The 26,867-nt window shown below is 41.9% G+C and overlaps 1 protein-coding gene across 8 annotated transcripts in view; it reads left to right on the top strand.

Moving 5' to 3' along the window:
- The window catches only part of LOC146347906 (uncharacterized), a 48,370-nt gene extending 22,943 nt beyond the window's left edge, over positions 1-25,427 (top strand). For 3 of the 8 annotated variants that reach the window (XM_084851799.1, XM_084851798.1, XM_084851800.1), the window contains exons 12-24: positions 523-561; positions 1,233-1,256; positions 3,226-3,281; positions 8,223-8,264; positions 9,340-9,390; positions 9,739-9,759; positions 11,269-11,304; positions 15,350-15,391; positions 20,991-21,020; positions 21,650-21,691; positions 23,098-23,124; positions 24,837-24,875; positions 25,190-25,425. In XM_084851799.1, the coding sequence (XP_084707925.1) occupies positions 523-561; positions 1,233-1,256; positions 3,226-3,281; positions 8,223-8,264; positions 9,340-9,390; positions 9,739-9,759; positions 11,269-11,304; positions 15,350-15,391; positions 20,991-21,020; positions 21,650-21,691; positions 23,098-23,124; positions 24,837-24,875; positions 25,190-25,235 (495 nt within the window). In that variant the 3' untranslated portion in view covers positions 25,236-25,425. Of the gene's footprint in view, positions 1-522; positions 562-1,232; positions 1,257-3,225; positions 3,282-8,222; positions 8,265-9,339; positions 9,391-9,738; positions 9,760-11,268; positions 11,305-15,349; positions 15,392-20,990; positions 21,021-21,649; positions 21,692-23,097; positions 23,125-24,836; positions 24,876-25,189 lie in introns of all 8 variants that reach the window. The other 5 variants (XM_084851802.1, XM_084851804.1, XM_084851801.1 and 2 more) reach the window with 2 other exon arrangements.
- The last annotated feature ends 1,440 nt before the right edge of the window (positions 25,428-26,867 follow it).

The following is a 26,867-nucleotide window of genomic DNA, read 5'->3' as shown; positions in this document are numbered from 1 at the left end:
CCAGCAGCAGTGGCTCTCCAGGGTTCCAGGCAGGATTATTTCCTCACCCTACCTGGAGATGCCGGGGATCGAAGCTGGGACCTTCTGCACACAAAGCAGGGGCTCTGTCGCACTGAGCTACGCCTCCTCTGAACTAGGACAGAACCATTCAGCTTTTTCCCTTATCAAGGAAATACCCTGTATCTACTCTGGAGCATTTCCTAGTAGGAAAGGAACGTGCAGGACTGTACCAACTTTCTCTTCACCCTTTTAGCTGAAAGGCCACTAGGAGAGGTTTTTGCCACTCCAGCAGTGTGGCCTACTGCCCGAAGAAACTTCCAGGGGCCAGAATGATCAGTGGATTTTATCCTGATTTACACATTTCTTGAACTTTAAAGTTTCCCTAATATGTTCAGTTCCTGGTCCCCTTTTTCTTCCACCAAGTACAGCCTTAGAGGCATCTTTTTGTTTCCCAATAAGTAGTGTTGGTTGAATCATAAAATTCAGAAGAAGACATTGACTGAGGGTTTTTTTTGTTTACAGAGTGCAGCCAGCATTAGTGATCCGTCTTCATATGGCCAGGTAAGAAAGCTTTCTGCATTAGAATTTATTTTACATGCTCAACCTAGATCAACAGTTTAACTGGTCTCGTGAAAGATGTCATGAAAAAAGTAATGACTATCCATTGATTTCAATGGATCTACTCTGCCTAAGTCTCAATTCAACCCAATAAAAGTGCTTTATGTACTGAACATTTAACATGCTGGTCAGAGTTATGTACTCAACATCATGTGGGGTCAAATCAAAGCAGCAGTATTATAACAGAAGGAACAAATAATCTGTAGATTATGATGAACCTTTTGTAACTGTGTCCAGGCTTCCTGTAATTTCTCAGCTTTTCAGCCATCCTCCCAACTTCAGATTTTTCTGTGGAATCTAATGGACCTGAAATACTTGCTCTAAGAAAAACTGAGATCCTTCAATTTATTCTATCAGAGGTCACATGGGACTTACCAGAAGCCCATCCTTCTTTAGGCTTCAGTGGCTATTAAAATTCAGTATGAACGGGAAAAAAGATTTTCATCTTGATTTTTTCCTCTGGTGACCACAGATACACGAATGGACAATTTATTCTGTTAAAATTTCGCCTGAGGATGGCGATATTGGAGCAAGTTGAGGATAAGATGGCTACTAAACACATTTTTATTTCAAGGAATTATAACTAACATATATGGCTGTTCTATTTCTTACAGTCAGTTGGAGGCACCAAAGTAAAGGTATGTGCTTTTTCTTCTCAACTAAGATTTAATTAAATGCTGGTTAACTACGATTCTTGCTTCAGAAAGCACAAGTGTTATGCCTCTTTTACTGTGTGAACATTGGTTGTGTTACATATCATGGGTAGTATTTATTTTATTGTTTATTATAATGTTTATAAATGTTTATAAGCTCTATATTGAGAGATATCGAAGGGTTGTACAACAAATACAAAACAAAATTACAATAAAAGCAGAAACATCAAACAGTGGCTGGAATTTAGTCATTACTCAGGAAATGCTTGCTGGAAAAGAAAAGTCTTTAGCAAATGCCTAAAATAAAGTAACGTGGGTGATCTTATGCCTGATCTCAATTGGAAGGGCATTCCATAGGGAGGGAGCCAACACATTCAAGGCCCTACTCCTGGTGGTTTCCACCCCCCGATGGCCCCACATCTCTAACCCATGTGGGGCTATCAGGGGGTGGCTCTTCAGAAGTCCTCAGTGATCAGGCAGGATGATAAGGCATGTCCTCAAGTAGTACCTATTGCCTGGCACCCATGACATCACTTCAAGGTGCATTACAAGTCCATCCACTGTATACCCATAGTATTTTGAATTCTCTGTCATTATAAACACCTTTCTCCCTGTTTCTTCTCCTTCTCCAGCTATTATGTGTTCACCCCTTCAGTGCTCAAGTACATGCCTACTAAAATGTAAAAGGCCCTCTTCTTCCCCACAGCAAGACTAAGCCCCGGCAGCAAGACAAACTCCACTCCTTTCCATGTGGGGCAGAGATATCCCTCAATATGTTTAGCAATTAGCAAAATGCTAAACCAGCATTACCCACACATATGGAAACAGAGGGCAGTATCCAACACTGCTGCGGCACTCACAGAAACTCGCATTGAGCAGGGGGTTGGCCTTGTAGGCCCCTTCCAACCCTACTATTCTATGATTCTATGAAATGAATTAGCAGTTCCAGAATAGGGCAAGTCAGTGGAGCTCTCAGAACGGAGCCCCATTGATTTGTCCCATTCTGGAAGCTCTAATTGAGACTAGTTTCTGGGGTTGCGCTAACAAGCACTAGCTCCCCATTGCACTATCATTCATTTCTGCCACTGCAATGTGTTTTGTGCTGGTGGACTGCCAGCTCTGGAGAGTACCCAAAATATCCTCCTCTGGGAAAAGCCACAGCTTAAGGTTTGGGCCATTTTTTTCCCTATCTTACCCAATAACTATGCTTATTTTGAAGTTAGAAATGCACATAACTCCTGAATTATGAACATTTTTGTGAAATAATTAATGGGCCAGTCCACACGATCACCGCAGCTTAAACAAGCCATGGTGGCTTGTTTAAGCTGTGGCACATGCTGGGCACAATTTGAACAACAGCCCATGGGTTATTTGAGGGTTGTGTAACCTTCTAACAAGCCATGCCACCTGGCTTTGGACAACACAAGCCACACCTGACAGTGATTATGCACCTGGCTTAAACAAGCCACCATGTCGAACCAGGATCATGCAAACCAGGTCAGTGTCTGGCCATTTTGCCTTTATTTGTCAATGTAGCCTAGTGGATGATTAGTAAACGCTGGTGACACAACAGTTCCTTGAGGTTTTATTTTTCCTGACGGTCATCAGAGTTAGATATTTGTAGCAAAAACAACACAGTTAAGCATAAAACCATTCCTCTTTAGAAAGTATCCCCTCTTTTTCAGTTCACATTATTTTTTCCAGCTGACAGATGTTGAAGGTAATTAGAATCAGGGTAAAGGTGGAGGAAGGGAGATTATTTCCTGAACGTTCAGCTGTATTCCATTAATTAGTATAGAATTTGTATATGAGTATAGAAGGTGACTTTCCAATACCATGTTTCTTCCACCCGTATTAAGTTCAGTATTTTGAAGACTTTTGTCCAGAAAGTGGGCAAAACCAAACCACTACCATTCCATTGGAAAATAACATTATTATTGTTTGCTTATTACAGGTGCTGACCTACCCACAGAGCAACCCCTTCCCACCTGAGGTAAGCACCTTTTCTCTGCCACAGTTTGGTCCTCCTAACTCAGTGAAAGTTAGGGTAAACTACATGTGATGGAGGCAGGCCAGTTTGTTTGGAACAGACACAAGCTTAATCATGTATAAAGCAGGGGGCCTGCGTCTAATTTTCAGAGCAAAAGGGTGTGTGGGAAAAGGATCCTGAACACTTCTCCCTGCCCTTCCACTTGCTTCCCTTGGCCTCTCCTCCCCCAAATGCTTTTCTCCCAGCCTCTTCTCCCACTTTTGGTATCAGATCTCAGCTGAGGAAGAATGCACCTGGGGGGCAGACTGCAGGGCAATAAGCTGCAGGCCGGGGGAGTTTTTAGCATGGCCTTTTTGCTCTAAAAATTAAGACACCACCATTTTTGAAGTTGAGCTGGTGAGTAGGGATGTGAGAAATTAGTTTCAGTCCATTTTTGACCAGAATTTACCCAGTTTGCACCTCCTGGAATTGAACACGGACTTGAACCTGTGGTTGAAGTCTGTACATTTCTGAGCTGTCAGTGTGATTCACGGAACAACAAAACATTTTAAAAATGAGTACATTTGTAAAATGTGCATGAAAAAAATGTACCTTTCAAAAATGCACCCAAATACAACTTTAATCAGTTGTAGAAAAATGCATGCATTTTTTTAAAAAAGTGCACAACTGATGTGTACATTTGGGGAAATGTGCATATGTCAGAAATGGATCGTCCTTCCCCCTTCACAATCAACACCACAAGGAGACAAAGCTTCAGACTAATACTACTTTATTTTGCTAGAAACTAGCCTCTTTACAAATGCAGATTCCAGGAAACTCTCAGACTGCCTCAGGCCTCTAAACAACTATTCTGAGATCCCTAATTAGAGGAGATGAACTGGATGGTAGTGAAGTTGCCAGCAGTTTGGGCGTGAACTCATGGCCAGAACTGCTTCACAGTGATGCCCCTCCCTTAGGATGGCTCCCTCCTATGTTGGTTTCCAAGAGTGGCTATCCTGGCGGAGCATCTGAGCCCTGCCCCTAACTTTTCCCGCTTTGCTCACCCCTCTTCCTCCTCCTACTCAGAAACTTGAGTTCTCATGGTGGAGGGAGGGGGCAGGGACTCAGCGGGCCATCTGTTTGTCAAGGTCGTTGGAGGAGGAATCTCAGTGGCCCCTCCCCCAGCCTCTGATCAAGCTGCTCCAACTCTGATTCGGAATCGGAGCTGTCAGACATCTCAATGTCAGGGTGGACACTGAGCCCATAGAATCCCAGAGTAGTTCTGATTCTGAGGAAGAGCAGTCGCTCCTGGGAGAGGAGCGCGCTCCTCTTTCCCAGGGCCAACAGCTGACAGGGATTCCTCCCACCAGCATTCCTAGCTTAGATAGCAGTCCAGGGAGTGACAGAGCATGGGTAGCAGACTTGGTGGACGCGCGACGCCGACACAGAGAGTGGCGCCAAATGGAGGGCACAGAAAGGCGGCGTAGTGCCCGTTTGGCGCGCAAACAATGGCTGCGCCCAGAGGATCCAAGGGAAAAGGGGAGGGACTCTCCCTAGTCCTTAAGTTCAGGGGTCTGCCAGTAATTCCCTTTCAAACGGGGACCAACTGTTCCAACTTAGGGCATAGGTACTGTGCTGCTCAGATCTAGTTGCTAACGGTAGAGTTGTTAAGTTGTAAAAGAAGAATAAAGCTTTGAAAGGAATTCCTTTGTCTGTGTCTGGACTTGGCTACTGGATTAGACTGAGAGAGGCCTCCAAGGAGCCCTTGACACTCAATATGCTGGGAGTCCTGGGACTCATCCCTGACAGCATGAGATTATGCACACATTTGTATATGAAAAGAAAACATCACAAAGCTAATGATCTGATATGGACATGAATTGGAACGAGCGTCAAGGTGGAACTTCAGAACCTCAACAAGCTCAAGTTTTGCTGATTCGGACATCCCTACTGGTGACATCACAATTGGCAGGCTTTGAAATAAAAAGGAGAGCCATGGGGGTGACATTTTAATAGGAGCCATCCTGCCAAGCTAGAAGAGATTTAATTGTTTCCACTTCTTTATGTCCACTCTAAATTGCTTAACTGTTGGATCAAAATTCTTTTTTCGCAACTGTTTTAAATCTTTTGCAATTACAGTTCCTAACTATATTTAAGATCATTTCCTGTTAGATCACTTCTGCACCAATTATGGAAATACATTCCAAGCCAATTCACAGATGGCATTTAACACCAGTCAAAATACATTACATCAATACACATTTGAACAGAGGCTTGTTTCACATGTGATGGCCTTGTAGCTTCATACAAAAAAAATGGATTCTGTTGTTCAATTATATCTCCGAAATAACTCAACAGTTGGTCAACCCTAATCCTTTACAGACCCTGCAGTCTATTGTGGATGACAGTAACAAATTTTACATGAGGATCTTCTTATGTTACTTTTGGCAGCTGCAAGAATGGAAGTAGCTCAGTATGGGAAAATGAGTAAGGAATACACAATAGAGGCCTGTTTTTTGTTTTTGTTTTAAATCTGGAATATAGCCCTGGGAGAAAAATTAACACTCTGCAGTAGACAAATTAGAGGAATATTTCAGTAAAATTCATTTTTTGCAACAGGATTTCCTTTATTATCATAGGCTGTAAAGAAAGGTGTCCTGAAAATCAATTTTGTTTTTTTTAGAAGGGCATTATCACCTGAAAAAACACCCAGTTACCACCCACTGAGTAGAAAAACCTTACAAAATGGGAAAAGTGCAGCTCATTATTGGTTTTACACTATGTGCATCATGTATATAGTAGTTGTTTTTTCTTTTGAAGTGTTATTGTTGTGCATTATAAATTTTTGAATTGAAACATTAAAAAAAATTAGACAACACCCCCTGCTTTACACAAAATTGGGGCAAGCCCAGGTTTAACCAAATGAGCCTGTCACCATCATGTCTGGTTTGTCTAGTCATGCCCCACAAGTATCATTGATTCAAATGACATGTAATCTCTGGATGGGGACCTTGTATCAAATTGCTCCTGAGGATGGCTACAACATGTATGTCACTTGTGAAGGGTGTGTATATGTGTGTGTGTGTGTTTGTGTGTGTAAACTGTTGCCTTTTCCTTTGAAATACAAAGCATCAGTGACTCAATCATTTTTCCAGTTACTGTTTCTATGCATTTTAACGGGTATATATATCCCAAGTAAAAATTTGGTGTGAGGAGCACCTCAAGGTGGATCAAAGATTGGGCAACTATTAGATGCTGACCAGTTAGTATACTTATGATAACACATATTCACTTGATGTTTCTTCAAGAAGTTGAAATTGACTCTATGGATTTATTCATTGCGGAACATGCATACCATTGTCTGTGTGACATTAGCATACAATAATTTGGGTGATGTCCTGGCATAGCCATTGATAATGTGCTACATTTGCAATTCTGTATTATGATTAATCTTCTATAGCTTCTATCATTTGGTATGCACTTTTAAAATTGTTATAATTTTTGGTCATATCACAGTAACGCTGCATTCCACTACACACTTTCCTGGGAGGAAATCCCATTGAATTCAGTGGTGTTTTCTTCTCAGTAGACATGTATAGAATTGCAGTATAAATAATTGATTACAAACTCTAAGCTTGCTCAACAGCTCTTGAGATCAAGTCTTTAGAAAGAGGCTAACAATAAAAAGAATCTATACTGAGGTGGCATTTTCTGTGTTTGTTTTTCATCCATGTTCTTTCATCTGTAAGGAGCCCATTTGTAAGCTAATAATATACTTGTGTTTGTTTTTCTCTTTCCCAATAGCGTGACACTTATTCATCGGTAAGCACAATGCCTCTTTTAATAGTCTTAATCTGTCTCAAAATCATGAGGAGGACAAATTCTAGGCCTACCTACCACCAACTCATCCCAGTCTAACTGCATTGTCCACAGCTTCTTTTTTATCAGCTGAGATAAATTCTATAAACTTCCCTTTATCTTGAAAGTTCAACAGGCCCCGAATTAAATATGTATGTATTGTGAGTAGTTTCTGGGGGTAGAGAACCTCTGGCTGTCCTGGTTTTGTTTAACTCCAACTCCTATCAGTCCCAACCAGCATGGCCAATTGTTGGGGATGATGGGAATTGTGATCCAGCATCTGGGGGTTCCCCGACCCTGCTATAGAACAGTAGTTTACAAACTTTCTAGCTTCAAGGAACTTTCCCCACATCGACATGTCTGCTGAAGAAGCTCTACATGTTGCAGCACAGGTTTGGTGGAAGTGTTCTAGGTTCACGTCATTCCTGCAGATTGCTGCACAAGCCTGTTGGGTTACACTGTTGTTCTGCATGAACTGAAAGTGTACTCTCAAGAACACCCAACACACCTCTGTGGTTGCACATTTCGGGGAAGAATTGGCAAAGGTAGGAAAACTGTCTTTCAAGTGGAGATGAATGAATCAGCAAAACCCGGGCTTGCCCAAGTTTTTCGAATTCCATCTCAAAGCTCATTCCAACTCGGGTCCTTATCAGATTGCGAGTTTTGATTAGTTTTCTTCGCATGAAAATCCATGCGTATTTTTCCAAATGTATACATCAATTGTGCGCATATTTGAAATGTACGCATTCTTCTCCTATTGATTAAAGTGAATTTGTACACATTTTCCAAAAGTATGCATGCTGTTGAATGCATTTTTGGGGGTCCACAATTTACAGTGCAGATTGCGTCTGAGTCCATGTTCCCTCCAGAAGCTGCAAACTCCATAAACCCTGATCAAAAGTGAACTGAATCACATTTCTCATACATCTCTACTTTCAGGGAAGCTTGTCTGGGGATCTTTGAGAAGCTTCTGAGGAACCTCAGGGTTCCTTGGAACACCGTTTGAAGGCCACTGCTATAGATGATCAAGCTAAAGAGCAGACCTTGATTACTTGCTCATAGATTCCTCCCATTATCTATATCTGTACCATAGCCAAATGAAATGGTTTCCTATTTTCTTTCAGAGAATTGCAAATTCCAAATATGGTGGTATCATCTCCTCCCAGGTAAGAAGTCTTTCTTCATCCATTACCAATGCCCAGGTGTTCGTGTTATCACCAACCCTGCTTTGTGAATGGTCGCAGTGACAATTTTAAATGCATTTAAGCTTTAACGTAATTGTCACAGTCTGTAGTTTTTGCATTTAATTTTCCTCTGACCTCACTGCTTACAGTTCTCCCACAACCATGCGTATATATACCTGCCAATTTAGGATAACACTTCGTGCATCCACAAAAGTTTATGACATAATAAATTTGTCAGTCTTTAAGGTGCTACAAGACTCTTTGTTATATTTATTAATATAAACCACAAATCCCACTTCCCATAACAACAACAACAATGGGTATCTGGTGTGTATCCATATTATATGGAATATATAACATGGAATATGTAATACTCCTTTTGATTTTATTGTCTCCCTTATTGGCGAACACTAACCGCCTGTATGCACAATGGCAAAGGCCTTCATAGGGTAATTCTACAGAGCTACAGTTGTGTGATTTGAACTGGACTCAGTTTGTATTACTTTGCTTTGAAGGTTTCTTTAAATGTTGGTATTTGATTGTAATAATGATGGTTTTACTTCTTGTAAGTCATTTTGGGTGCAATCCTATTGTGATGATTGTAAGCGTCCCAACTTGGCGGCTTACAGCCATCCTGTGCAGGGCAGGAGGAGCGGCAGCAGAGGCAATCTTCATCTCCCTGTCCTTCCGCCCTGCATTTTCATCAGACAGGCTTTTTTGCTTGTCTAGCTGGGGCACTTCTAAGGGGGAGGGAAGGATAGCTCGTATCCTGGCCTCTCCAGTTTCTTCCCCTCCCTGCCCACTGAAACACCCCCCTTTCCCCACTCTCTCAGGTTGCGTTCCTGATCTCAAAGAGGTTCTTTTCACACCGGCTGGGAGGGGAGCGGGGATTGGAGCTCCAGTTCCCAGCTCTGAGGTCGGAGCGCTGTCTCTGACCTTGGCTCTGGGAATTCAAATTACCCTGTGGCCCCTCAGATGCTGTCTGAGGGCCAGAGAATCATTCTGTTAGTGCATAAACGCAATTAACAATCCACCTACAACAATTCTTTTTCTCCAGGGTTCAAAACCTCAAAGTGGTTCATCAGAAAGCATCCGTATTACTATTCAGGTAACTATCATTCAGTTACACTGCAAATTTGAAATGTGAAAAATGGTGTTCCTCAGGTATGTGCTGTATAGTGAGACAGACCAGATTTTAAACTTCTTTTCTATTTGTCATTATCTTAAAGTAGAACCCTCACCAATATGTTGGTGGAAGAATCTGTGGAGGTGGGAGTGGCTGAGTTGAAATAGAACCTGAGGTTCCTTCTTACATCCACTAACAAATACGAGGAAAAGGAGGGAGAGGGAAGGGGGTGTTGTGGTGGGGTTGTTGTTTTTTAGCAATATTACCTTGAAACAGACCCACTGATAAAATCAATGACCAGTTTCCTGATTTCTTGATTTTTTTTCACAGCGTGGACAAGCTTGTGATAAGGTCAGTAATCATTTCCACTATATGTTATTTTCATCTTATTTTGTTGTTATATCACTGTTTTTTTCCTATGTTGTGTAAGCCACCCTGGGAAAGTTTTTGATACATCTTGATAAATGAAAGCCATTCAGCAAAGCTGAATGGGTAGAGATTCAGGACAGGCAAAACAAAGGACATCTTCACACAACTATGGAATTTGTTACTACAAGATGTAGTCAAGGCCACCAACTTGGATGGCGTTAAAAGGAGATGACAGAAATTCATGGAGGAGAAGGCTATCAATGACTAACAGTCATGATGGCTATATATGACTTTCCATATAAGAAGCAGAATGCCAGTCTGTATAACATTTGCTGGGGAACACAAGTGGGAACCTTCTATTGCCTTCATGACCTGCTTGTGGGCTTTCTGCAGGCTAAGTTGACCAGGCCTGTCCTGGAAGCATTTATAGCCAGGGCAGGACAGCAAGAACCAAGGGGCTGTGTGTGTGTGTGTGGGGGGGGGGGAATGCAGAGGAGATGGAGCCATGCTGACACATGTGAAGACAACACTGCCCTTTCTTCCTCCACACTGTGGCCTTAAGCAGCTCACCACAAGGAGGCATCAGATCAGGAGGCCCTTTTATTGGAGTGTTGGCTGATCCTCCTGACAGTTGTGTAGGGTCTTTCCTGTTCCTTTTGCTGGGAGCTGAGTTTATGATCATGTATATAACACTTTTTTAATATGTGGAAGTGCTTGCATGCCCTGAAACAGCTTGCTGTTTGAAAACTTATCTGAAGGCTCCTCCAACCCTCTGGAGCAGATTTTGAGGGTGCATGGGAGCCTGCAAGGGGAAGAAGGAATTTCCCCCTGCCCATACCATGACAGAAGCCATTCCATCAGAAGGAGAGATTAATTTGATACCACCCAAGAAACTGAAGCTCACTTCCCCAAGGCTACATGTTAATTCCATGGCTGAGCAGGTTTTGCTAGTTGATCTTGAAATTCAAGTTTAATGCCCTGTTGTTGATCAAGCCAAGCCACCTTCCAATGGCAGGATGACTTCTCATGTGCATTCCATCCCAACAGTGCTATAAATACTATTAGGGCTTTTCTACACAAGGCATTTATCGTGCACTCATCGTTTCCTACTCAGAGTTGTTTAAGTGTTTTTCAGATGACATTGTGATCCACCAGTTTCACTTCTGTGTCTAAAGACTTTCTGCAAATTTTTTTAGAGCAGGGAAAATGCAGTATTTAATTGTAAAAGCAAAAGAAAATTCTGTTTTCACTTGTGTGTTTGCACTATTCTGCTATACCACAGTGCCACCTAGAGGTTATGTAGTGGAAATTCAGGAAAGAAAATACTCATGTAGTGCTCGGATCTCAATTCTGTGACGAAAGCAAAAGTAGATATAGCTGATTAACAGCCTCAAGTAGAAGAGCTATATTAGTTTTCATGTCTCAGGACAAAAGATGTATTCAAATAACCTGTTTCTCAACTAAGTAATTGGTGTTTGTTCTCCTTTACAGAGTTCTCCCTCCTATAACATCCAAGTTTGTAACCAGGTAAGCATCCCTGTGTCATTATTTTTAAAGTGATTTTTTTTTTTACATGGCGTGCCTCTTAGTAACCACTGAAGCAGGTCTGTAATTGGCCCTTATGCAGCCATGCAGTGTGTGCATGGGAGATTAAGCTTGGCTACCTCAGAGCTCCTGAGAATGGCTGTTTTCATGATGAGGAGTGCCTCAAAGGAAATGGCATATGAGGGAAGTCTGCAGAACAAAATGGGTTCTGCATTTGTTCCTTGTTTTCCAGGCCCACGAGCAATGAGATGAGAAAACGGAGCTTAAATTACATGGGAGGAAAAAATAGAGGTTAAATATTGAAAAGGATGAATTGATGATGAGATCAAGCTTCTCCAACCTGGAGCCCTCCAAATGTTTTGGACTTCGCTTCCCATCAGTCCCAGTCAGCTTGGCCAATTGTCAGGAATGCTGGGAATTGTAGTCTAGAACATCTGGAGGGCACTAGGTTGGGGAAGTCTGGGCTAGATAATGGGATGAGTCATTCAGGAAGGGTGTGGAGTTCCATCACAGGAAGTTTATAAAAACAAACGCCTGTCAGGATTGATTCTGGTGTTAGGATAAACTATGTGGCAAGCAACACAGAGAGCCTTTCTACACAAGGCATTTATTGTGGGCTCATGATTCCTCACATACGGTTGTTTGCGGGTCCTTTACATGACGTCGTCATCTTCCAGGGACTCTCCCGTGCTTTGCAACGATTTTAGCTGGGGGTTTTCTAACAAGGAAAGTCTGGAATTTTTGTGAATGGCGGCATTAAACCTAGTGTATTTGCGCAATTCTTGTGCAATGGAACATAAGGAAAGTCTGGATTTTTTGTGAATGGTGGCATGAAACCTAGTGTATTTGCGCAATTCTTGTGTAATGGAACATAAGGAAAGGAACAGAAAGTAAAACCCTTGAAAAAAGCACCTGTAAAGGAGCTGAGCTTAATCCTGCAAAGAATCTGGAACAGAAGCCTCGGTAAAGTGGTGGTTTAAGTCTGAAGTGTAGATATGCCCAAATATGCTCAGCAGTCCTGTTCTGAGCTCTGCTGCTCTGTAACATGTACTATAACTAAGCCCGTATCTCCTGATGTCATGATCGCTTGTTTTAAAAATGTACGGCACAGTTTATCCAAAGCTTAAGCACTTTTAAATACCATTGGTTTCCATGTCAGAGTTTTAAGCCTATGATTAAAGCTCACATTGCACATCACATCTTCTTCAATGGAAGAGCAAAGCACTTGAATTTGGCTGAATTAGGCCCATACAGTTTTAGGCTGAATCCTATACTCACTTTCCTGGCCAGTAAACACCATTGAACTCAGTGGAACTTACTTCTGAGTGAACATGTGTAGCATTGTGCTGTAAAGGCATTACTACTTGGGCAAGGCATTCCTACCTGTCCTTAGGCAGAGTTCTGACATCGGAGACTCCAGTATACCCAAAGCCCTGGGACAGGAATGAGTGGAATTTTCCTCTGAGTTTTTTGTATGCTTGCTTGCCTTTCTTTCTTTCTTTCTTTTTCTTTCTTTCTTTCTTTCTCTCTCTCTCTTTCTTTCTTTCTTTCTTTCTTTCTCATGGTTTCTTTCTTCCTGCCATCAGTGGGAGAGAAATGAACCGCAGTTCTCCCCTTGTTCTGGAGGCATGAACGGGGACTGGGAGACTTTCCCAGCACACCCAGAGATCGCCACCTGATATGCCCCCCTTGCCCCCTCTCTGATGTTGGAGGCCCAATGATGGAGAGGTGAAGTTTCCACAGGGACTCGTAGGGGTGTTTCTAGGCCACATCACTCCTTCTGAAGTCAGATCTCTCTCTCCACACTTGGAGAGACGCTGTCCCAGGAACCATAAGATTGCAGCCTTTTTTATCATGAAATTTTATTTTATTTCAAAATAAAGTTAATGAAGGCAACAAAAAGAAGAACGTACATAATAACAAATCAAAATCACTAAAGAAACAAAGGAATTCACTAATTGTAAATCTTAGTCTATAACTGTCTAAGTACACATAGGATTGCACCCTTAATATAGAAGTGCTGATTCCCCTCAATGGCATCCCATGCTTTTGGATGGAGAAATCATGTGGGATGGAGGATGCATCAGCTCTGTCAGTGGCACTGATATGATTTGCCCATTCTGCATGAATCCTTCGTTCAAGCATAACATTAGAATCATGGGATCCAGGTACAGAGGAGCCAACCCAGTGGCATTTTTCACTGGGCTTCTTTTTCTAAGATGTTGAATTGGGTTTTCAGTGGTCAAGAGGATGAAGCTGGAAGATCATGAATGACAGTTTCATATGCTGTATGTTAATGCCCATTCGGCCTGCCCTACTCTGGCATGGTGCCTCTTAAGTCAGTTGTGTCTCTTAATACTAACGTATTTAGTAATTTAAGTCACAAATGCCACTTCCCATAGTAACCGCTAATGCAGGGACATGTAGGCCTCCAAAGGTTGTTGGATTGCAACTCCCATCAGCCCACACCATTGCCCTTTCTTTTGAGACCACCACTTTCGGAGGCATGTTTGGTGGCAATGCGAGACATGGCCTTCTCGGTGGCCGCTCCCTGGTTGTGGAACTGTCTGCTGAGGGAGGCTAGGTTCACTTCCTCTTTGTTCTCCTTCTGCCGGCAGGCAAAGACTGCTTTATTCAATTGGCCCTTTGGTGTATAAGCGGGTCTGTTGAGCTGGATGCTGTTTTTTTACTCTGTTGTTGTTGTTGTTGTTGTTGTGTTTTTAATTTTTTTAAATGTATTTGCTTATTATTGTTTTTATCAAGTTTTATTAGTGATTGTAAGCCGCAGTGGAAGCTAGTGGCTCCAGTGTCAGTGGGGCGGTGAATCCACTTCAGGTTTCAGTCAGAACCACTCAGAACTCCAAAGCAGCTATCCAAGGACTGAAATCCAGAGCGGATTCACCACCCCACTGACAACAGAGCCACCAGCCTCCACTGGTAAGCCGCCTTGAGTGCCATTTTTGGTAGAAAGGCAGGGTACAAATCAAATAAATGATAAATAAAATATTGGCTAGGACTAATGGGAGTCGTGGGCCAACAACATCTAGCAGACTACACATGTCCCACCCCTGGACTAGTGTGTACCTATGCTACATGGAATATCACATGCTCCCCCTTAAGATCTTACCATTCCCTTCTATGGCAGCTGCAAGCAGTGGTTTTTAATATACATAATTACAATGCCCTTTCATAGGGTAATTCTATGATGGTTTCACTTCTTGCAAGTCACCTTGTGAATACTTTTACAGAATGACCAGCCCAAGGTCACCCAGTGACCTTCTTGATGGAGCAAGGGTTTGAACTGGATTTCTCAGGTCCTCAACATCCCTATAGGGGGAGAAGCATCATGTATACTCCCTTGAGCTTCATGACAGAAAAGTGGGATAAAAATGTAGTACATTATAGACATTTCAGTTTGAACCACAGGCTACATCAAACATTTTATAAGCATTTTTGGAGCCTTTGCTTCAAAATTAGTACCAGCTGTTTCTGTTAACCTATGTCAAGTCAGACATGGATAGAAGGAGCCAGCACAAGAGGAAGGAAATTTTTAAAAAGTGACTGGAGGTTATTCAAATAATTCAAGGGTATTTAATGGATAAGCAGTATGATCACACCTGGTCCAGACGAGAACTGATTCTAGGCTACAAAATGCCTCTGTACTTTTGATGAGCCAGGTAATCATCCCTTTTTGTTGCATTCCGGGTTGCCTTCTATGTGAATGAATCCTTTAGCCATTTTTAAACCTTTTATTTGTGGATGACTCCAGTGTTTCAACTAAATTTTAGGAGTGTTAAACCATTTTGGATTAACTGGCAAAACCCCCACAATTGGTGGAATGTGTATATAAAATACATCACTTTAAGAACATGAGAAGAGCCCTGCTTGATCCAGCCAAAGGCCCATCTAGTCCACCATTCTGTTTGCACAGTGGCCAACCAGATGGCTATGAGAACCCCACAACAGGACATGAATGCAAGAGCACTCCTTAAATCTAACAGAACATTTTTGTTTCTTGTTTTTAAAGCAGGGTGGATCTTCCTCACGTGGTAGCAGCTCTTGTGGTCAGGTAGGTTTTCTTATTTGACAGTTCATTTAGAAAATTGTCTCTCTGTGATCTAGGAATTGAACAGCTGGTCAGAAGGAGCTGTCTGAGCCAAAATTTTAAAATATATAATACAGAGAGAGAGTCTGAGATTTTTTGCTACTGATAGTAAACCATACAAGAACTGATGTTGTTGTTGTTCAGTCGTTAAGTCGTGTCCACGTCTTCGTGACCCCATGGACCATAGCACGCCAGGCCTTCCTGTCCTCCGCTCTCTCCCGGAGTGTGCTCAAGTTCATATTCATTGCATCGGTGATGCTATCTAGCCATCTCATCCTCTGCCGTCCCCTTCTCCTTTTGCCTTCAATACAAGAATGGATAGGTACCATAAATGTAGTAATGATATATTTTCTTTTGGAACAACTATATAATGTTTGGGTATAAATGCTTTCCCATGGTATGAGAGGATGAGTTATCCACCAGTAGAACCCCGAGTGTAGTTGAGGGGTTGACAGAAGGTAGATTTGGATCTACTGATAGATCTCTGGGTGATTTGCAGTAGATCAGCAGGGATTTCAGACTCACAGTTATTTAACAATAGCAGCAGTAAAGTGACTCCCCTCCTGCCCTAAATTATACTAGTGAAATGAAGAAAGTTTGGGGTAACCAGGAGTGGATTTTTGTATGGAAAGACTGTTCTGGTGCTCAAAACATATTCCTGGGCTCAGGATTCTTTAATATTTTTATTTTTTATTTTATTTAAAACATTTGTATCCCACCCTATATCATTAAGATCTAATACTAAGTGAATATATCTTTTTGCAACAGGTTCTTGTTGCTGGAACTTGGTGTTCTAATAAAAAAAGAGTTGATCCTGCAAGTCTGCTATCTGCCCACGTCTGGTGTAGTTAACTCCATGTTGTTCATATATACTGAATACAGTGTTGGAATGCCTTATTGTCCTTAGAAAGGCAGGCAAATCCTATTTCTCAAGGCTAGCCTACATGCTATATTAAATGCGTAGTGTGCAGATAATCCTAACCTTTTTTATCTTCAAGTAAGCATGCAGGTCCCTGATCTGGATCAGGACCAGCATGTTTGAGTAGGGAAGGTTCAAATGTTCCCACCCAGCTATACCCTGCTAAATATCCCGAAAAGGAGGGGGGAAACTTCAGTTTGCACCTCTGGGTCAGGATCCTGTGTGCTTACTTGAAGGTAAAAAAGAAAGTTAGGATCAACTGCATGCTACATATTTAATGTAGTATATAGTTTAGCCCTGTGTTGTTCTCACAGTGAAGATTCACCCCGCTCATGTCCCCCTTCTCCAGCCCATCTGGCACACTGGTGACATGACCATCACTGCGAAAGGGCTGTGGGGAGAGGGAGAGTATATTAAACCACCTCTTCACAACCTTTGCATTTATCCAGAGCACACTGGGATTCCAACATAATAGGCAAAATCAAAGGGAGTGGGAGTGTACTCTAAAACTTTGGCAATCTTTTCTACACCAGGGAGGCTGGAGCAAAATTATCATCTCTATGGCCACAGTTTCCATCCATCTGACATAGCATCAGCAGCAATTTGCTTGGTGCACTTAATAGATCTTTTGATATTGTGTGGAAACTGCTTAGAGAAGAGGTAGGCAGCCTGGTGACCTCCAGATGTGTTGGATTACAATTTACATAATTCCTGACCACTGGTCATGCTACCTGGGGTTTACAGGAGTTTTAATCCAACACATCTGAAAGGCACCAGGTTGCCTATCCCTGGCTTAGAGATGGTATTATATTAAGCGCTATATAAGTATTATGGATAAATAAATAATATATACAAAAAGGCTATGGTAGTGTAAATATCATGAACAGTAATTACAGCTCCACTGGCACTCTAGCAGTGAGTGTGAATATGTGGGTCATAGTGATACTGGTTTTAAGAAATCGGGTACGCCTCCTAATTCACTTCACTTTAAGATTTATTCCTAAGAAACGTCTAGTTTTTGTGTCTAACTAGGTGCGACAGTGAGCATCTCTACACCAGCCTAAAATCCCACATTTAAAACGGGGCTTTCTGCTTCCATTTTAAATGCAGGATCACAACGGACTCCCTTTACACACGCTTCCTTCCCCCCTTCCCCCCGCCTTCTCCCCCTTATCTGAGTCTTCCATGTTTGATCTAGCTCCTCTTATGGCGACTTTTCCTCTTTTCACGGAGGGAACTCAAGGAGAATTCAAGCGCTGTAATTTGATAGCTCATTATCTGCGATCTATTTAAAAATGGAATGAAGGTCATTTAGTGTGGGATATGCCCTGGAGGTTGATGACGACATCTAAAGGGCCCACAAACTTCTGTGAGTGAGCAATCTCAATAGCAGGATAAAAGCTCCAATGGCAGACAAGCAGGAAGTACTGAACCCTTTCCTCTGCCCACACTTCTGCCACCCCAAACTGCCTCCCCCAGCTCAATGGGTCTAAATTCTGAAGGAATCCTCAGAGTTTGGCTAGGAGAAAAGCAAAAGGGGGAAGGGGCTTTCAAAAGGAAAGTGCAGTTGGAGGAAGGATGTGGAAACCCTTCTTTGCCCAGAACCATAGCCCATCACCCCACTTATAAAATGGCCGCATCCCATTTTATAAAACACAGGTGTGTTGGTGTCATGCCTAGTGAGATCATTTGCGTAGCAGCACAATCAGCAGGGAAAGTAGTTTTTCATATTAGTATTTAATATGACAGTTTGGATGAATGTTGATATCTGCTCAAATGATCAGAATAGAAGTAGCTGAGAAGAAAACATGGAGTGCGTTTTGGGGTGGGGAGTTCCCAAGTGATCTTCAGTAAGAGGTCATGAAATGGAATATGCAGAGAAGATGGGGAGGAGCAGGAACAGAATTCCACACAATCTTTCATGTGGGAGTCAGCATGTATGACTCCAACTTCTTCATATAAATTGGCAAGTATTTCCTACTCAGAAAAGAGAAAATAGCAATTATATGTAGTGATTGGTTCCTTGCTTTTTCACAAGGCCAGTCTCCTCCTCCTCCTCCTCCTCCTCCTCTTTTCTTCCTTCTCCTTCTCCTTCACAAAGCACTTACAAGCAGGTAGGGGCTTTTTCCTTCAGGTGTTATATGATGATGCTCTGATATTCAGGCACTTTCACTGTGAGACAAGAGCAGAAAATGCCCATAAGAAATTGTACAAGTGCAAAACATTGCCGGAATTTGAGTCAGTGTGTTGAACTGGTGGACTGGATTCAAATCTCAGAAAGTCGGTGGTTTCATGGGTTACCTTTGGGAAGTCTATCCCACTCAGAAAAGATGAACTGATTGAACTTCCAGTTGGGACCGATGTCGCTCTGGTAGCTTCCCACGGGTCTCCGTGGGAGCTTTTTCAAATAGCTTTTTAAAAGGTTGAAAAACCTTTTCATCTCCCCGCTGGAATGGAAAGGGGGGGGGCAAGGCAACAGCTCTGGACAACATCTTGGAGAAAGGTAACTCCCACGTGATAGTGGGGGGGCTGGATTCCAGGATTATCTCCCCAGAGCTTTACCAACACAAAAAGCTGTACTGAGACTCCTATTTTATAGGAGAAAACAGGGCTGGCATGTTCCATAATAATATATGCTTTCAGAAATATCAACAACCTCTGAGGGATGATTTAAGAAACATTAACAATATCTGAGAACATCTGAGGACCTGTAAGATCTGTTTGAGAGAAACATGTTTGTGCTGAGGAGAAGAAAGGAGCTGACATCTACTCCCCCCGCATCCTCTGTGTCAAACGTGTCGAAGACAGAAGATATAGGGGAATTATTTACACTGATAAAGACTTTATCTTTGCAATTTACGGAGCAAGTCAAAAGGCTGGATTTAATCCAAAATTCCATCACCACCCTGCAAGGAGCTGTAGATTTAATTAATACGTCACGGCAAAAAATGGAGACAAAAATTAATGAGTTTGAAAAACAAGTGGCAGGAAATGAAACTCGGTCAGAAATTTATTTTAAAAATATCTCTGATAGAATCTCTCAACTGGAGGCCTTCGCGGAAAGATCCAATGTACGGATTTTGGGGATTAAAAATCTGCCTAATGATGTAAAATTGCCTGTTTTTGTGGATAAACTTTTGCATGAGATACTCCCTATTTCATCTGATTATTTACTTGATATTGAGCAGGCATTTCGTGTGCCAGATGCTAAAGGGACTGATTACACAATCATAGTTCAATTTGCAGAAGACTCCACAAAGAATTATATCCTGCGCTTGGCAAGGGAGGCTGGAAGCCTTTCCAGGAAACAAGACAAAGTTATGTTATTCCCAGTCTACATCAAAGAGGTGGCGAATAAAAGAAGGCAATTTGTCAAGGCAAAGAATATGGCAAAACAAATGAACTTACAATATTACTTAAAATATCCTGCTACACTTTGTATTGTGTTTGAAGGTCAGATGAAGAAGTTTTTAAATCATGAAATGACGGAGGCTTGGCTTAACGTAAAAATGCGTGAGAATTCTGTTACAACCCCATGAACTAGAATCTTTAAACAAGCTTTGTTAACTGTTTGTGCTTAGTCTATATGCCTCAGGCTAATTCAGATAGTTTATTTTCTTTTATCTTTTCTTTTTTCTTGCTTTTTAAAATATTTTTTATTTTAAAATAGATAATATATCTAGTATAAAATTTATTACTGCTGGTTGAAGGTTTATATTAAGTTTTATTATTATATAATACTATATATATATATTTCATTATATTATTATTATTATTATTACTACTACTACTACTACTAATATAGGCTTTTAGGAATGAATTGTAGACCTGTTTCCTTGATATAAGATTGATGATATGATATAGAAATGTAAGGTTGTTTATTAAACTGTAAGATTCTTAAGGTTATAGACATAGTTTTTAAAACAGAATGGCATTGGAGGCCAGGGGGTGTTGGAGTTTAAACTTAATTTTTTTAAGAGCAGGGGGAGGGGGAGGGGAGGGAATTTTTTTCCTTTTTTTCTTCACTTCCTTTCCTCCTCCCTTTTCCTCTTTTTTCTTTCTCTCTTTTTTCTTCTCTCTTTGTTATTGTGGTGTCCTCATCAGAATATTGTACTGTTGGGAAATTGAAGTATTGATTCGGTTGTTGGTAATTTTGGTATTGTTTATTTCATTTATAAAAATAAAATAAATAAAAATATATTCAAAAAAAGGAAAAGAGAAGATGAACTGATTTTGGTTTCCAGTCCATTTCCAGGCCCAATTCAAAGTGTTGTTGACCCGAAACAGCTTGGGGGCGTAGTACCTGAAGGAATGTCTACTCCCATATGTACCTGCTCAGACTTTACATCAGTTTTGGAAGTTCTCCTCTGGGCACCCCTGCTGAATGAAATTAGGCAGGTGCTACAAGAGAGAGCGCCTTCTCAGTTGGGGTGCATGTGCTCTTATCCTTTTGGTACCTGGTGAAGGCATTTCTGTTCTCCCAGACATTTTAGATTTGTAAACTTTTATTAGCATACTTGTTGTTTTTAACCTGTCAGCCAACCTGAGAACATTTTGTTACAGGGCAGCTTATAAACTGAATAAATAAAATAATAAATAAGAGTAACAATTCCATGTCATGACTGGTTTCTTGTTTTTCCACAGGGGCAGTCACAAAGTTCTTACAAGAATCAGGTAGGGGCATATTCCTTGGGCTATTTCTTTCCAGTTAGGTGATGTACAGATCTTACACTATTACCCTTCATGTGGGAAACAGCATGTACTAGCCTTCTTTAAAAGAGAAAATTGAGGAGTTCAAAACATGGCTACACATTTTAACCACTGTGGACTTGACCTGGTGGTGCATTAGATCCACATCTAAGATCTTCTGTGGACTTAAATGCTCAGTGGACTTAGCCTTTAGCAAGGCTGCCCATTCAGAAAAGAGAAGATGGGACTCTTTCCTTGTCTGTTTCTTTCAAGATGTACAGATTTTCAGGCAACTTCACCGGAAGACATTATCAGAAAATGTCCGTAACAAATTTTGGTGTTGAGACAACCTAGGATGCAACCCACTGAGATGGTCCCCTGTACAATCCCCATTGAACTATTGTGCACCTCCCATTCACTTCAGTGGGGTTTGTGCATTTTGCCCTGAATTTCCATACTTTTCTTCTTAAAATTTGCTTTAAATTCTACTAAGATAAATGGCAAAATTCTTCCACGTGGCCCCAAAAGGTTCTAAGCATTACATTTCTGAAATTCAGCTGATTTTGAAGAGCTATTTTAATGTGCGTTTTTCCTGCATTGTTTCTTTTCTTTAGGCCAGTTCGCAGTTTCAAGGCAATAGTAATGCTTGTAACCCGGTAGGTTCCCTTTCTCTTCATTTATATAGAGATTAATCCTGATTTGCTATCTGGAAATATAACGTTTTATACAAATTCAGTTCTGTCCTTCTAAGGCCCTGGTCAGCAACTAGTTTTCCTGGACAGCGAATTTGAAAAGCAAGGGACGGGTGGTGGGGCAAGTACTTTGACCCCCACCTTATCAAGTTCAGGAAGTTCTGCTAGTTCTGTCACCCATTTTCTTCACACTTCTTTTGCCCATAAATTGGCAATCCGAGGACTAGTCCGCAAGGTTTGCTGACCCTTCCTTTAAGACAATCCGAGACTATTTATTTATTTGATTTGTATCCTACCTTTTTACCAAGAAAAATGGCAATCAAGGCAACTAACAACACTCTAGGCCAAACAAACACATACTTTATTTATTCCATTTTATTTTATTTTATTCCATTTTCCTCTTCATTTTCAGACATAATTTGTCTCCCAAAGTGGCTCATGTCAATTTTTTAAAAAAGTGAGACAGAGCCCGTGCCGTTAGGCTTGCAAACTAAAAAGATAAGGGGTTGGATCCAAACTTAGTCATGAGTTACTTAAGTCCCTTTGATTTCACTGGGTCTCCTCTAAGTGTGACTAAGTCTGGATCCACCCCATGACACATAAGGGGAGCGGAGGGGAAACGTGGAGGAAAGGGCATCAGTGCAAGAACACAGAGAAGAGTTGTAAACAGGCCGTTCTATCCAGTAGGAGCCAGGCAGATCTTCCCCTGTTGGTGGTCTGGCTTGGATGGAGATGCTGCATGGAGCCAGCAGCCAGCACTGGTGGCAGATGCCAGAGTCTGCCACTTCTAATTTCCGCAGCCCAATATATATTACATATGTATCCCACCTTCAAGGAGCCCAAGGTGGCTTACGTGGTCCTCCTCCTCTCCATTTTTATCCTCACAACAACCCTGTGAGGTAGGCTAAGGTGAGAGGCAGTGACTGGCCCAAAGTCACCCAGTGAGCTTCATGGCCGAGTGGGGATTTAACCTGGGTCTCCCCAGTCCTAATCCAACACTCTAACCAATACTGGCTCGCTGGTATTGGCTGTTGGAACTTGGTGTTCTTTCCAGCAGGGAACGGGGAAGCAAGCTTCTTGCAACTGCTCCTTCTCTGACTGATGGATGGGGTCACACTGGTTTCCCCCTTGGCTTGATGGTTTTCCTGAGAGGCAAGTGGTGCAATCAATCCCCCAGTGGCTCTTGGCTTGCTGGCTGATGGCAGTCTTGTTCAAGGGTGTGTATGCAGCATGCAGGAAATGACACAAGCATTTTCTGCTGTGCTAAAAGCAGTGGTGTGGAGGCTGCCATACTCAGGGAAGAGAAGGTTGAAGCGATTTGGCAGGCAGAAGCAATTCGATGTGGTGACTGACTGCTTGTCTCTTTGCAGGGTCAAGCATCTTCTTACAACAACCAGGTACGGACTCTTTCCTTCTCTGTTTGTTCAGATCTTCAGACAACTTCACTGGGAGATATGATCAGAAAATACCCAGCACTGCATTCGGATGTAACAATAAACTATGGTTTATTAGGATTATGTCTGAACCCGGACAAACTGTGATTAGTCTTAAACAGTGGTGTAGTGGTAAATTTTGAAGTGTAGGAGTTCATAATGACAGTATGTACAGACACACATACCAAAGAACAGCAGTACGTAGCATAATATTCAGTTTATTAGAATCAGCATGACTGCACTTCTATGCATAGTTACTGAGGAGTAAGTTCCATTGAGCTCAGTGGTGCTTACTTCTGACTAAATAGGTTCACCTTCTAAAACACATTGAGCTTTGCAGCACAATTCTATACATGTCTACTCAGAAGTAGGTTCCACTGAGTTCAATGACATTTATGCCCAGGTAAGCATCTACAGGATGGCAGCCTTAACAAAAGATCTTCAGCCAGCTGATATGTAAACTTTAGCTTTTAACTAGAAATGCAAACACTCTTGCAAAGGAGTGTTTTCTTTTAAACAGTTAAAGAGAAATAGGAACCACATTAAAGACTAGGAAAGACTCGATGGTCTTAGAGGCCCCTTCCAATCTATTCTATTCTATTCTATTCTATTCTATTCTATTCTATTCTATTCTATTGGCTCCTTCACGCAGGGCTTTTATTCTGCTATGGAGATTGCTTACTCACAGAAGTTTGCGGGTCCTGTACACGACGCAGCCCTCCATCAGGGAACCTCCTGCTCTTTGTGAGCTCTACAGTTTTGTTTTCCATGACGAGGAAAGTCCGGCATTTTCCTTTCTCCCACCATGGAGTCGACGTAAATGAGGGTATACAGTTTAAAGTCGCTTTTACTGCAAATAAAACAATAGCGCCATCTAGTGCCTTTGTAATGAAAGACATAGATATCATTGAGAAGTTTAGGGGTTTTTTTTTAAGCCACATGGAAAGAACCCGATCTGATCCCACAGAGATTCTGGAAGCAGAAGCTCCGGTAAATTGCAGAATTTTTAGCCTTGTGTGATGAAGCCCTATGTATCCAGTCCCTGCTGAATTATCTTCCTTCTTTTCTGACTTCCTTTCTGCTAATCGATCACAAACAACAGTAAAACCTGAAAGCCTCATTGTCACCTCATTCACTTGCCAGAGCAAGGAGAATCAGTCAATTATCCTGGCGCTCTGGCAGATGATGTCTCTGCTCCTGCTTTGAAGAAAGGCCTGGAACTGCAGTCCCCCCCACATTCCACCTCCACTACACCGCTGGTCTTAACTAGGGTTCACTAAAACAAACCAACTTTAAAGCATGGTTTGAAGATTAACCACAGCTTAGAGTTTGGACATAATGCTGAACAGCTGTTAATTGCAAATGGAAGCAAACCCGTCTGGTCTCATGCCCATCCTGGAGGGGGGTGGGGTGAGGACTGCTTAGGCTTAGTAGTTCACATAATGATAAACTATTGTTTATCATTATATCCAAATGCAGTCTATGTATCTTGGTCTGAACCAGCAAGGCAGCCTTTACATTCTTAATGGTTGTGTGAATCCGGCAACCCCTTTGGAGTGATCATGTTGTCACTGAATTCGTGGTGAAGCATTCACCTGAGATCTCGGAGGAAAAATTTGTCTGCAAAAAGTCACACATATGGCAAAGTAATTATTAATTTTTTATTTTTATCTCAGGGTAAAGATACTTCTTACAACAACAATAGGTGTTGAACGGTAAATATAATTTCCTATGGAATGGCGATCAATCTCAAAGAGTAATACTTACTCTTAAAATGTTCCACAGTATTACATGATTACATATGGTAGAATTTGCTGGCAGGAACCTTAGCTAGTGTGTGGCTCTGGACCAAGTTTAAGTCCCATGCATCTAATTTTTCCTTACATAAGGGGTGCAAAAAGTGTGGCCCACGGATTGTGTGTTGTTGGTTTTCTAATGTATTATCATCATCATCATTATATCACAATGATGCAATGATGATGATAATAAAAGAACTGCTGGATGACATGGTTATATTTCTGTGTCGTAGCAACGTGTGTGGAAATAAAATCCTGGAGCTGAAGAACAGAATATAAAAGGGAGGCCACGAAAGTGACTTCTGCAGAGGAGGAGCACTGAAAACCCTCAAAGTACAAATACATTGCAAAATTACCCTCTTCTGTATTGCTTCCCTGACACATACTTCTACTGAATAGAAATGTTCACGTTTGCCCAAGTCCAAAATTGGGTAAAATCAAAATAAAAAGCATCCTTATTGTACAATGCTCTCAAGTCTTCCCCTCATTTATTACACAAGCCCTGCAATATTTGGACATCCCAATAGGCTCTCCTCCTCCTTTGGTACATGTTTCCTTTGATGCCTTTGCTCACGCCACTGAGACTATCTTACCTGCAGAGTTGGCAATCTTTAACTGCCAACCAAACCTGACGGCTGAATTAGGTACAGTGGTGGTCATTCTTTGTGTTCAAATGGAACTGCGCTAATCACATTGAAAGGGGGCCTGTGGGCTCAGTTTCAAAAGCAATGCATGGTGGCACATGTGGAACCATACCACCACCACCCCCCTGCTCACAGTTTACACCTGGCAACTTCTTTCTCTGTGCCTGCAATTTCAAATCACTGCCCCCAGAGGGCACTGTTTGCATTGGCTGTGCCCATGAAAAGGGAGTGAATAAGAATTTCAGTTCACTTGAAAATGCCCCGTTTTCAACCCCAAACACAAACAGAAGCTCATGTTCTTCAAAAATGTTTGCAAATTTCCGAACTTGCATTCAAAATTAAAAACTCACATTTTTTAAAATGCACACAGAAATGCACACTTTTCTCATTCAAAATGTACACTTTTCCCATTTGAATGAACCTAAAAAACGGTTTGCAAATGAGAATGGGAGAGAGCTGAACTGAGCTTTGACGTGAAGTTTGGAGGATTTTGGCAAGCTCAAGCATCCCTGGTTCTCCTGTCCCTGGCCCATGGTCTTTAAGCAGCATCACCACAGCAAGCTGAGCTTTATGCAATAACTGTATATCCCTAGCCACTGTATTGTTAAGGTCATACCTTTTCCAAACGGCTGTAGCCCAAACACATCTGGAGGGCACTGGGGCGGGGACGGCTGCTCAAAACCGACATTTTCAAGGCTGAAGATGTTGCACTAGCAACTGTTGAATGGCAGCATCTTTCCTCTGCAGTTGTGGCAGTTCAGCTGATGACGACAGAAGGACATGATTCAACCACAACTTAGGGCGAAGGGCTGCTCATGCGCAGACGTTCTTGCAGACACCTACACGTGGACCTCTGGGGAGCAAGGCCAGTGGTGTGCCTGATGCCAAGGGCAGGGCCAGCAGCACAGCCCCACTCCCTGCTTATTATGGGGCGGTTCCTTCACAGAATTAACGTATGAAGGGGGCTTTAAGTGCACCCCAATCCAAAAGACATTCTTCAAAATTAAGTCCATGCATTCCAGATGAATTTACTTTTGTGTTATGTAGTTAGGCATGGGATAAAAAGCCTACTGAAAGAAATGGGATTTCAGTGCATGTAATTGTCACAAGTTATAAAGCCCTAAAGCAGCTTTCCACAGCCTGGTGTTCTCCAGAGGTCTTGGACTACAACTCCCAGCATCCCCCATCCAGCACAGCCAATTGTCCGGCATCTTGGGAGTTGTAGTCCAAAACATCTAGAGAGCACTAGGTTGGGGAAGGCAGCTCT

This window comes from Heloderma suspectum, chromosome 4 (genome assembly GCF_057233095.1).
Source record: "Heloderma suspectum isolate Gila_16-S chromosome 4, 16-S_ref, whole genome shotgun sequence".
Taxonomy (NCBI): domain Eukaryota; kingdom Metazoa; phylum Chordata; class Lepidosauria; order Squamata; family Helodermatidae; genus Heloderma; species Heloderma suspectum.
This window is presented reverse-complemented; position numbering and strand designations above follow the sequence as displayed.